An 11,793-nucleotide genomic window follows, 5' to 3' on the forward strand; every position below is an offset into this window, starting at 1 on the left:
CTCTGTGCGCGGCATATTTGGGGGAGGGGGGGTTGCTTGCTTGGGAGGAGGTGTCCCGGGGACCAGGAGAGGGAGCTTCAGCCTGCAGCCCGCAGACAAAAGCCGTGAGCTAGAAGGAGGGGAAGCGACACGTTAGCTGTGCAAGCTCACACAGAGAGGTACTGCTTCCTCAGCGCTTCTCAGGCGCGTGGTTGGGTCACGTGGGGGCTCTTTTTTAGCCATTCTGGGGAAGGAAACCTCATGCCTGAAACAGAATCCTCGGGGCGGCTTTTGCTGAAGAAGGGTAAAGCTGCATTGGGACAAATGTGGAATACATGGTGTACGCATATCTGTTTGCTTCTCGTGGGAGGATTTGTAAACGTGAGCGGAGAGACTCTACATGGGATTGCACTTTTACACAGGAACGTGAAGGAGTCTATTTTAATGTGTCAACACTTCTGTCATTAACGATAACATGGTGACGTGTCAAAGCGAGCATGCTGCAGGCAGGGCTGCCAGTTTAGTCAACCAGTGTGGCTTACGTAACCTTAGATCTGATTACAGGGCCACATGTTAATTTAAATATGTAAATACTGCTTAAGGCAACTTTAATAATAGGATTCATCCTCCTTCCCAAGAAAAAAAATCAACTGGAAAAGCTGTTGCACTGCTCTGTACCTCTCTGCGTTGTTAAGCTTTCTACAGTGAAGCAACTTGTGTCAGACTTTTATCAGGCTTGTTGTTAAGTCAAAACTCCACAGAAGCTGCTATGAGAATCCATAAGTGAGAGGGAGGACTACCTAATTTTCCACTCTGAGCCAAAAAACTGGTAAGCCATGTAAAAGTTCTGTTGGACTGTGGATTGCTGCTGTTTCACCTTATGGATATTTCTCAGCATTCTGACAGAGTACGGTTCATGTAATAGCTTCATGCTATGATTCAGAATCTGAAACTGTATTCAAGATTTTTCTTCCACTTTAGCCTGGAACATACCACGTGACCTTAGTGTAAGAGCCCTTGGTCTTCGTTAATCAGGCAGTGTTCCTCTCCCTTCCTTACTGATCATGGCAGTCTTCGGAGTTAATTGTACAGAAAACACTGTTTAGTTGCCTGTTGTTTTTTGTGGAGTAAGGTAGAAGAGGATTTAAAGCTCTGTAGTGTAGGTGAGAAGTTACTCAGTGGTGCAGTTGAAGGCTATTATCTTAAGTTTCACAGGTAATGAACTTAATTCCCTACCTGTAAATACAGCTCCTCATACAGCAACGTTTTACTGGTGTATATTGAGATAAACTTTACCTTTCTGTCTGTTAATGCTTGCAGAGCTGTTGCGCAGCCACTGGTACCTGTATTGGGGAAACATAGCATACAAGCAAGAACCTTACAGCCTCAGTGGCGAAAATTTTTTCATGTCAGAGACCGAGAACTCTTGCAGTCGTTTATGTCATCCCGTCTTCTCCAGACAGAAGATACCAAAAAACTGCAATCAAAGATCTCTTCATCTTATTGATAAAGCTACTAATAAGGCAAAATGTCTGTCAACGTCAACCGCAGTGTTTCAGATCAGTTCTATCGCTACAAAATGCCCCGTCTGATTGCCAAGGTAACTTGATAACTGTTAGTGATAAGTAAGCAGGGTTTCACATTGGTTGCTTTTTATATAAAGGAATTGAGGTAATGATATCAACCCTAGCCAATCACAGGGAGTGGATGTCTGCATCTTTCTGTCTGGGCTAATCGTACATTAATGCCTCTTAAGCAGACCCTTCAAAGCAGAACTTAGGTGTAGTAAGATGAGAAAGAAACATTGGGTTGGGCTGTTGTGGTCATTCTAACTTAAAAGTTGTTTTTTTTTTTTTTTCCAAGGTTGAGGGCAAAGGAAATGGAATAAAGACTGTTATAGTCAACATGGTTGACGTTGCAAAGGCGCTTAATCGGCCTCCAACGTGTAAGTAATCTATGCAGTGATGCAGCATGGTTGGAATGTTTTTTTTTAATGCTTTCACTTTGATTTGAAGTTGTTAGTGCTAAGTAGTTTTTTCAAGATTTGTTAGGAAGACAAGTAGGGGAGTAAAGGGGAAGTAGGAGAAAGCAGCAGTGGCATATTTGATTTTTCAGTTAACAGTGAAAACTTGAAGGCACTGGTGATTATTCTACTTTATTTACAGATCCTACCAAATTTTTTGGTTGTGAGCTGGGAGCACAGACCCAGTTTGATGTTAAGAATGACCGTTACATTGTCAATGGATCTCATGAGGCGAATAAGCTGCAAGACATGTTGGATGGATTCATTAAAAAATTTGTTCTCTGTCCTGAGTGTGAGAATCCTGAAACTGATCTGGTGAGTGCTCTCTATCTGTATGAATGGTAACAGTACAAAAACACTGTGATTAGGGTTGGTGGAAATGGTGTAGATTTTAAAAGCTGACTGCAATAACAGTTTAGAGAAATCTGATTTCTTGCTACTCAACCCAGGCTGTAGGTTTACAGTGGTTCAAAACTTCTTGGCTAGTTTGCTTGTTTAAACTCAAGTCTGTTAGGGCTGATGAAAGCATGATTTAATCCTGGGAGATTACAAGATAAATACTGGGTGTAGGCTATAATGTGTATCTGTTTTGTATTTTTACTTGAGTTTATTCTTTCTTACAGCATGTCAATCCTAAGAAACAAACTATAGGTAACTCTTGCAAAGCCTGTGGCTATCGAGGCATGCTTGATACAAACCATAAACTCTGCACATTCATTCTCAAAAACCCACCTGGTAAGTGTGTGTTCCCTTATTTGTGAGGAGATGATAAAAAAGGAGCTTTTTTCCAGTGTGAGTGCTGTGTTAATCAAGTAGAAAAGCAAATAGCTTATTTCTGAGTAAACTGTAAAAATGCTCTAGTGTACTGCTGGCGTGTGTTTGTGGGTTGGGGTGAATAGCTTTGCTCATAGTTTAAATGTGGAAAGGATGCAAGAGGACTGGCTACTCAAATACAAGTATTTGACAAATTTTATTTGCATAGACAGGACAAAACTTCCTAGGGTGTTAGTCAGCAGGTGCTCACTACTGATTTCTGGATAAGTCAGCACGAAGCAAAAGCCATATAATAAATGTAAACTGCAGTGGACAACTTAACTCTGTGCAAGCAACACTCTGTAGTAAGCATTTGGTTGCCTGCTGCAATTTAAGCTTGCTAAATTAGAAAAGTCTAACCTATTCCAGGGATCTCTGCTGTGTGAGGTCACTTGTTATATGGACTTGTACAGCCTTACTTTGTGATAAGAAACTGGGCTTGGCTAGAGCCATGGGTTTTTCTGAACAATGTATGCTGTCTCCATACATATTCAGAACAGTAAGCATGCGTAACCTGCTCTATAAAAACACTGCATCAGTTTCCCTTGAGAGTTCAGCAGCAGTGCAGTAGCGCAGGGGCTTCATGAAATAGAGGAAGCTAATACACTGAAATTTCTTTTCAGAAAGTGGTGATACTGGTGGTACAGGGAAGAAAGAAAAGGAGAAGAAAAATAGAAAAGGCAAGGACAAAGAAAATGGTTCTGTGTCCAGCAATGAGACACCTCCACCTCCACCACCAGAGGAGATTACTCCTCCACAGGTTGTGGTAAGTAGAAGTGGGGAGATGAGGATGTATGGTGTCTTGTTCTGATTTAAAACTGAAAATCACTTCCTTGCTAGTCAGCATTGCATCAAAGTTTTACTATACTTAAAAAATCTGCAAGTGGATAGAAGTAGCCCTGCACCTCCCCTGTAGTGACTCTTCATCACGCACACTCCTTGCTAAGTACGTGTTGCATACTCTATTCCTCAAGAGATCTGGATTGTATCAAATGGCTGTAATATGTAGTGGTGAGGCAGTGCTTGAAAGTAACCCCAGAGCTGGCTGTAAATGCATGTTATTCAGCATGACTTCTGCATTGGCTTTCTCCATTTCTGTAACATGTAGTTACAGGATCAGTTGTGTTTCTGTAGGGAAGAGTCAGAAATACTCGACTACAAAATGCTCTCAGATCTGTATTTAAAGACAACATTCAACACTTTAGTAAGCTTGTAATAGAACTGAATGAATTTCTTGGACTTGTTTACTTTTCAAGGAGGAGGAGGATGATGATGACTGGGGTGAAGACACAACAGAAGAAGCCCAAAGGCGTAGAATGGATGAAATCAGTGACCATGCAAAGAACCTCACACTTAGTGAAGACTTGGAAAGAACGGTGGAAGAGAGAGTCAACATACTGTTTGATTTTGTGAAGGTGAGTATATGTAAGAAATGCTCATAAGAAGACGAAGGAAGAGTGAGCTGCTTTTTATTTTTTTTTTTTTCTTTCCTAGAAGTCTTTCAACCCTAGAGCTGGAGCTGCTACAAAATACTGCTTCCACTGTTAGTCAGGACTTTCTGGGTGTAGCATTAATGCAGTTTTCAGTAGCTTTAAAACATTCTGTTCTTGTCTTGTAGAAAAAGAAGGAGGAAGGTGTCATTGATTCTTCTGACAAGGACATTGTAGCAGAAGCAGAGAGACTGGATGTCAAGGCTATGGGCCCTCTAGTTCTGACTGAAGTCCTTTTTGATGAAAAGATTCGCGAACAGATCAGGAAATACAGGCGTCACTTCCTTCGTGTAAGCTGTCTCTTGTTCTGTACCCACTGTAACAGCTGGTCTGGTTTGTGTGGTAACTGCTTGAGTTGGTTTTGGATTGCTTGGTAGTGTGGGAAGATGATTTGTCATTTTTAGACCAGTGCTTCCTAACTCAGGAAAACTGGGAGGGATCATAGAGCTGTTGTAAACTCTGCCATCTCAGTGAGTTGGCAGAAGCAACAGCTCATCCTGGAGAGGAAAAAAGCTAATGTCTGCTCTTCTATCCCAACTCTAGTTCTGCCACAATAACAAGAAAGCTCAGAGGTACCTTCTCCACGGCTTTGAGTGTGTGGTGGCCATGCATCAGTCTCAGCTTATTTCTAAAATACCACATATTTTGAAGGAGATGTATGATGCAGATCTTCTAGAAGAAGAGGTCATCCTTGGCTGGGCAGAAAAGGTAAAAGGAAAAATATTGCCTGCTATAGCTGCTTTGTACTTGAATGTAGCACAGTGCACCTGATCTTACTGTTCTGATAAAACTTTGCATGTGGATGTCTTCAGTTCTCAGGAGAAACAGATCTCCCATAAACAGCTTGTTTGAAGGTGGCAGGGTGAAGTTTGGTTCGCAGTGTTCTTGTATGACCTGATAAAATTCCTTCAGTGTTTTAAGTAGAATGTCCTTCTGTTTTTCAGGCCTCAAAGAAATATGTTTCAAAGGAGCTTGCCAAAGAAATCCGTGTCAAAGCAGAACCATTTATTAAATGGCTGAAGGAAGCTGAAGAAGAATCTTCCGGAAATGAAGAAGAGGATGAAGATGAAAACATAGAGGTAAGGCTTATTTCTTCTCACTGAATAACTTCAGAACCCTGTGTGCTCCAGTCCTGAGGCACTTGGTCTTGGTACACTACAAAGTAGCTCACTTGATGTATTGCTATTAATGTTGGGAAGCATGAAGCCTTTCAGAAAAGCTTAGAGAAGTTAATGAAAGGTGAAATGGCTGTTTTTCTTCACAGCTTAGGCCTGAGTGAATGTGTTAGCTATATCCAGCTGATTGTGCCTGTATAAATTGAGGTTTCAAGTGTGTTTGTTTAGACTTCCATTAGTTAATGGTCTCCTATGGGAAGCTACTGGGCACTACATTTTAGACATGCAGCAGCATGCTAAGCATTATTGTTGACAGACAAGGGTAACTGTAGAGCATGTAGATGCTGGCCACTTGTAGTAATAAAGCAAAATGCTGTGTGATGCCCACTGCCACTAAGCACTAGTAAAGGTACGTTTCATGTCTCCACAGGTGGTATACTCTACAACTGCCAGTGTACCTAAAGTTGAAACTGTGAAGCCTGCAAACAATAAAGATGATGATATTGATATTGATGCCATTTAAAGTGATGCAGCGTAGCTTCCAGCATAATCAAACTTCTCTGCGTTTTCTGCCAGAAGTGTGACTTGTATGTGCACAAACTGAAATGGCTTAACATCCTGCTACTCTTTGTACTCTAAAATGTATCTTTTTACTGTGACTGGTCTTGTGTAACTAAGCCTAATACCAAGGAGTCAGCACATCAATGAACTGATCTAGTTTGCAAATGGCATGTTCTGTTTTGTTTTTCTAACTTGTGTTGGACACATACTTGGAGCACATTTATACAGTTATGGAAATAAAGGATTTGGTTTTGGTCAATCTTCATTCCTGCCTCAGCTTTGTGGGTTTTTTTTTTTTCCAAGTAAGTATTTACACAACTGCGTGCAACTTCCCTGGTGGAGTGAACATTGCAACGTGGGTGGGTGTGATAATGAATTGCCTTGGACCAAAGACATGCTAAGGTTGAGAGAAAATGTTTTGTCTTAAATTTAGCACAAACTGTCTATGAGCTTTTCAGTAACTCCAATAAATATATAGGTGGGTGCTTTGAGCACTGCCACTGCTGGTAGCCTGGTATTACAAGTCTTGAGAAATCAGTAGTGTGAGCAGGGAGCGGGCTTAAAGCAAGGGGAAGATTTTGTTTGCTGTTTAAGAGCTTCAGGTTTGACTCCCCACAGTAGTTGAGTGTAGGGCTGTGAACTGAGTGCTGCATTGCAGGTGATCTTGGATTCAAGTTGTCAGCACTCTTGTGTTGGGCAGGCTGTGTTAGAGAGGTGGGGCGAAGTTGCCGTGGGTGCCAGCTAGGTGTGTTACTGCAGTAATACAAGAGCATGACTTGTAAGTGGGAGGTTTAGTCCTGGCATTTTTCCTGTATTTCAAAAATGATTGTCAGTTGTTAGACTTGTTGGGAATGTGGAAGGTGAGTTACTAATCCCTGTGTGACCTTTCCAGAAGATAGTTCTCTTTCCTGGTACAGGCACACACCTCCATTGTGCGATAGTTGCGAGCGCATCATTACCAGCATTTTTACCTGCTAGGCTGGAGTCGGGTGTGGAAAGCAAAGATCAAATACAGCTGCACATATTAGAGGGTAGCTGGTGCAGAGCTAATGATTTTTGTCTGCTACTACGGTAGCAAATTATATGGGCATTTTTTGGTTTATGTAGGTAGCAATTAAGAGACCGGAATCTATTGCTTTTATAAAAGCAAAAGGCTAGACCTGCAGGGGTGGTGACAGAAGCTTAAAAGGAAACAGTTAATAATGCTGTCTAGTTTCCAATGGAGTTTCAACCTGGTCTTCATCCTAGCTTGGATCAGCAGGCTTTGCCTTTCTAAGGGGAGTTTCAGCTTATGGAGGGAATGGAAGAGTCTTGCATGCTCCCAAGATTACATTTCATCTGTAATACTGAGTTCTATGCAGGATGGGCAGTTCCAACAGAATAAATGGGGCTTGACTTCTAGTGAGCGCAGGTCAGGGTCATTTACCAAAGTAATGGCTTGATCTGTACTGACAGTTTGCAGATACGGCTTTGCAGAGCCAGATTCCTCCTGTCCTGAGTGTGACCAGAAGAGTTTAAAGCAGGGGTTATGCAGCGGTGGCTGCTGCCACCTGCCATATGGTGAAGTCCCTGTCAGAGTGTAGCTGCTTTTGCTTCAAAACATTTGATTGTAATTGTAGGCAGCCACTAAAGGAGATTTCTCTCTTTCCACTCCAGACCCTAGTGACTGGTAAGGCAGACCTGTTCCTTCCAGAAGGGAATTTAGGAAATACTCTCTAAAAGCAGCTTTCCCTTGGATTAGTGAACTGATGAAATCATAACAAAGCTGTATGATGGTAGACTTGCTGTAAATGTATGGTGGGAGAAAACAGTGAGTGAAAGCGTTCCTTTAGTGGTGCATAGGTGGATCAGACTAAGTGTGTTATAAAGCTGCTCCCCAATAGACACATCCTAAGAACAGTGAGGCCAGAGCGTGAAATTCCTGGCACTATGCTGCACTTCCAGCCCTATCTTTGCTTATGCATTGATGTTTTCATCTCAGATAATCAGGGGTTCCACTAGTTAATGAAAATGGATGTTTGTTTTGTTAGCATTTCTTTAGAGACGAAATCTGTCTAAGGAGTTTCCCCAGTCTTTGAATTTACTGCTGCTATCTGATTAAAAGGAACAAGTAGAAATTCAAAACGGTGGCTGGGTATTCAAATACAATCTGCTTGAAGCTTCAGAGGAACTCCAGGCACCTGAAAAGGAAAAAATGAGTGTTGGGTGATTTCCCTCACTCCATACCACACAGTCTAAAAACCTCAGTGTGAATGCACTGATTTGGCAGGTGGGAAGTTAGCATCAGATCCATGACCTTGGCTGTATAAATCTTCATTTTCCTCCCTGAGCTGCGCTCCAGAGCTCTCCTGCAGCTCAGCTGCTGCCCCTGTCAGTGCCCAGCGCAGTGGGAGCAGCTCTGCTGATGGGCTGCTCAGGGCAGCAGCAGCATAGCAGTATTGCAGATGAAAAAAGCTCAGAAGCTTGATCCTGATGGCTGTTGTGTGTATAGGAAGTAAAATTGTCTGCCTCTGTTTTTGTCACTAGAGCCTAATGCTTTTTATTGGAGGTGAGCGCTTTACTCAGATGGATGTGACAGACATGTATTATGTCAAAGGATGCTCCTTGCCCCCAAGAGCATATAGCTCAGGCTTGTAGAGAGGCAGCGGCTAAAGATAAGGCAAATGTGATCTGCAGCAGTTGTGGTAAGCATAGAAATGTGCTCAACTCTTTAATTCCCATTGCAGTAGCTGTTCTAGTCAGTACAACCCCAGTGCACAGCTTCTTGAGAGAGCATCTTTGCAAATGGTGGTTCACTCTGCAGGGCCACTTGTAGGAGGCATCACAAACACAGAACCAGTCGTCTGCACGTGCTGTGTGGCAGTTCTCTGTCTCACATTGTTCTCCACACCCCAGTTCCCACCATTCATGGCACTCTCTACAGACAGGCCTGCAGGCAAGGGTATTTTTGTGCTGTCTTCATATGGCAAAGCGAAAACTGAAGTGTTCAAGTGTATGCATTCGTATGTCTTCATCTTATTTTTATGCACAAGGCTATCGTTCCTCCTGCTGAGAACTTTCTTCTTGTTTGGGCTGCAGTGCTCACTAGGAGATCCCAATCTTCACCAATGTCTCCAACTCAGCTGATTTGTTGCTGTGCTGATATGCCATAAAGTTAGACAAGCTGATTTCTATCTGATGAAATTGCACTTAGCGCATGGGAGTGTTCCAGTTGTGCAAGTTCTGCACCTTGATGTCTGAAAGAAGAGGTACTGGAGAACAGTAGTTAACAATGATCTGTAACAAAGCTGTCCTTTCACTTGATGGCTGCTGTGCAGCAATAAGGATCACAGCAATTCTGTGTTCCCAGAGAACGGAAGTGTCAGGGACGGAAGGAACAGAAGCTGCTGACCCACCAATCGGTCTTGCAAACCATGGCAGCTGTTTTCTTCTCAAACTAATCACTCAGAAAGAGCCTCGGAGGGCTGTTGCTGAGAGTTGACTCCTTGGCATTCAGTAACACCACTGAACCATGAAGATGTGGAACAGAGAACCCAGAGGGAAAGAGAATAAAAAGCTGCTTAAAACGTTGCTCTTTAAAGCCTTATCTGTGAAACACTGCGTGCTTAACTTTCAGCTTCGGTTTTATAAATTTGTTGGAGCCACTGGGATTGATTACTTACGTGCTTGGTGGGCTGATCGTGTTGTTAACCTGCTGAAGACAATCATCTTGTTCCTTGGGCTGTGCAAATCTGTAGTGGTGGAACAGCACGGGGTGAAGGCTGGCAGCCCGGGCAGCAGGCATGGCTGAGACCAGCGAGGTGCATGGCAGGGGCAGGCAGGGCCTCTCCCAGCTCTCGCCCTGCTCCTCCCGCACTGCTCAGTTCCAAGGTCACTCGGTTGCACCGTGTTGGAGCTGCCCTTGAACGCCAGCAGCCCAGCACCTGCGAGGCGGGGGAAAGGCTGCAGAGCCTGGTCCTGCTCTCCAGGCCTGTTGTTTTCCAAGGTTGCAGGTGGAGAGTGGAGTTTATTGGATTTCTAATCTTATCACTGTGTTGTTAGATGTATGTTATGCACAGCATTTTCTTATTAAGAGAGGAACAAATAAAGCAAAGAGGAGCTCTGGTTTGAGTATGGGGTCCTGGGCACATCAGTGGTACGTTGCAAATAAGGGAAGCAGCAGCACTGAGAGCTTTGTGTGGGTGTTTGCATCACTCGCTCCAAAGTTTCGCTTGATCCTGACTGATTTTTATATTGATCTGCTACTAATAAAACCCAGCTAGCAACACTGACGTCAATGGAGTTAGCCTGGATTTGTATCTGTGTCATTAAGGAAGTCATCTGGCACCTTCAAAAGAAATGTGAGGAAACAAGTATATTATCCATTCCTGCACTGATGGGGAACTGCTAATTTAAGAATCGCTCTTACAGCCAAAGTTACATGTATATAAGATGTCAGCAGCGTAGGTCACACAGAAAAATATTAGGTAAAAATAGAGGTTTTTTCACTTGATCTCTGCTGCTGGGAAAACTAGACTGAAGGGCTTCTGTCTCCTGCCCAGCCTGCATCCATATGGGGCGCCGTGAGCCAGGTGGGCACGGTGGGCATGGATGGAGATGCCGTAACAGGGTGGCTATGGATGGTGGGCAAGCACATGTAGAGGTGAAATGGATAACCAGAGCACGGCTGTGATCACAGGAAAATGCTTCAGCCAGATCCCTGTGGGTTCAGACTGAGGCTGAACATTTCATCTACCTGAACTGCTGCCCAGAGTGCACCACTTCTAGAGGAGCCAAGTCCCTCTTAGTGGCACAGACAACCAGAATTGAAACCTCCATACAGTGTAAGCAGGCTGCATCATGCTTAACAGGTCACAGAAGAACGTCTTCATATGGCAGAGAACGGAGTAGTTAAGGCTTTTATGGAGTAGCAGGGCTTATGACTTGCTGAAGAAATGAAAGAAAAACCATCACAAGTAATAACGTAAGCAGAACTCATCTCCTGTGCTTCCATGTTGATTAAAAATAGAAGGAGTGAGGGGGGAAGAGCCCACCTGGTTGCTCTTCGTGCCAGAAAAGAGAAGCAGACCCTTCGAGGTTCAGGAGGGAGGTTTGGGCTGGAGGGAGACACGAGGGCGGTGGGGCAGCTCTATGGCCGAGGCCAGCTCCGTGCCGGTGCTGCTCAGTGAGCAGGAAGGCAGGAGGGGGAAGTGGCTGTGGTTCACGGTGGGGTGAGGGGATGGTTTTATCTGAATCACCGAGGGGCAAAGGAGTGTTCCGGTGGGAGGAAAGGTGTGAGAGCTGCTACCTGGCTGTCATTACAGCCTTTTCTGGGGGCGTCTGGTGATGTTCGCTGGGAAGCTGTGGGGCTCCATGAGAGCAAGCTGTTAACGACTGCTGGTTCTTTGTTTAACGCAGTCTTTTATGATACCGTCGCCTCCTTTGTTCCTTCATTTCAATGCTGGGAGGTGGGAGTGGAAGGCAGAGAGAAGCAGTGGTATCGTTAATGCCAGAAAACCCGTTCTGCAGGAAAAGCCGCAGATGCGTGCCGAGCCGGATGGGGAAGGAGCGGCCGCGCTCATGACACAACCTGCAGCGCGCAGGGCTGGCCGGGGGCAATGAGAGACGGCAGCCGCCTTCCCCTCACCTCCCCCTTCCTCAGCGGCGCACACCCGCCCTCACTGTCGGATCAAGGAGGCCAGCTGCTCCTTGGGGCCTTCGCCCAGCGGGGCTGGATCCTCGTGCTCCCGCCTCATGCCCAGACCCTTCCCACGGGAACCGATGCGGAGCCGTCTGACCGAGGGCTGGGGCTCACGGAGCGCCGTCCCGGCGC

General features: G+C 44.6%; 1 protein-coding gene and 1 non-coding gene across 2 annotated transcripts; both read left to right on the forward strand.

The window, feature by feature from the left end:
• The first annotated feature begins 646 nt into the window (after positions 1 to 646).
• EIF5 (eukaryotic translation initiation factor 5) lies at positions 647 to 6,246 on the forward strand. The gene is made up of 11 exons (XM_010711943.3): positions 647 to 808; positions 1,300 to 1,579; positions 1,843 to 1,924; positions 2,145 to 2,317; positions 2,626 to 2,737; positions 3,439 to 3,581; positions 4,072 to 4,230; positions 4,434 to 4,595; positions 4,849 to 5,013; positions 5,250 to 5,384; positions 5,851 to 6,246. Exons 2-11 carry the CDS (start codon positions 1,508 to 1,510, stop codon positions 5,941 to 5,943), a joined length of 1,296 nt encoding a protein of 431 aa, XP_010710245.1. The 5' UTR covers positions 647 to 808; positions 1,300 to 1,507; the 3' UTR covers positions 5,944 to 6,246.
• LOC116216718 lies at positions 3,106 to 3,229 on the forward strand. Its single transcript, XR_004160035.1, has one exon. It is a non-coding gene; the product is annotated as a small nucleolar RNA SNORA28 (small nucleolar RNA).
• Positions 6,247 to 11,793: the final 5,547 nt, after the last annotated feature.

This window comes from Meleagris gallopavo, chromosome 5 (assembly GCF_000146605.3).
Source record: "Meleagris gallopavo isolate NT-WF06-2002-E0010 breed Aviagen turkey brand Nicholas breeding stock chromosome 5, Turkey_5.1, whole genome shotgun sequence".
NCBI lineage: Eukaryota > Metazoa > Chordata > Aves > Galliformes > Phasianidae > Meleagris > Meleagris gallopavo.

Coding starts and splice junctions, on each gene's coding strand:
- EIF5 (XM_010711943.3), top strand. CDS start 1,508: ATGTCTGTCAACGTCAACCGCAGTGTTTCAGATCAGTTCTATCGCTAC. Junction 1,925..2,144: donor GCTTAATCGGCCTCCAACGT/GTAAGTAATCTA, acceptor CTTTATTTACAG/ATCCTACCAAATTTTTTGGT. Junction 4,231..4,433: donor TACTGTTTGATTTTGTGAAG/GTGAGTATATGT, acceptor CTTGTCTTGTAG/AAAAAGAAGGAGGAAGGTGT.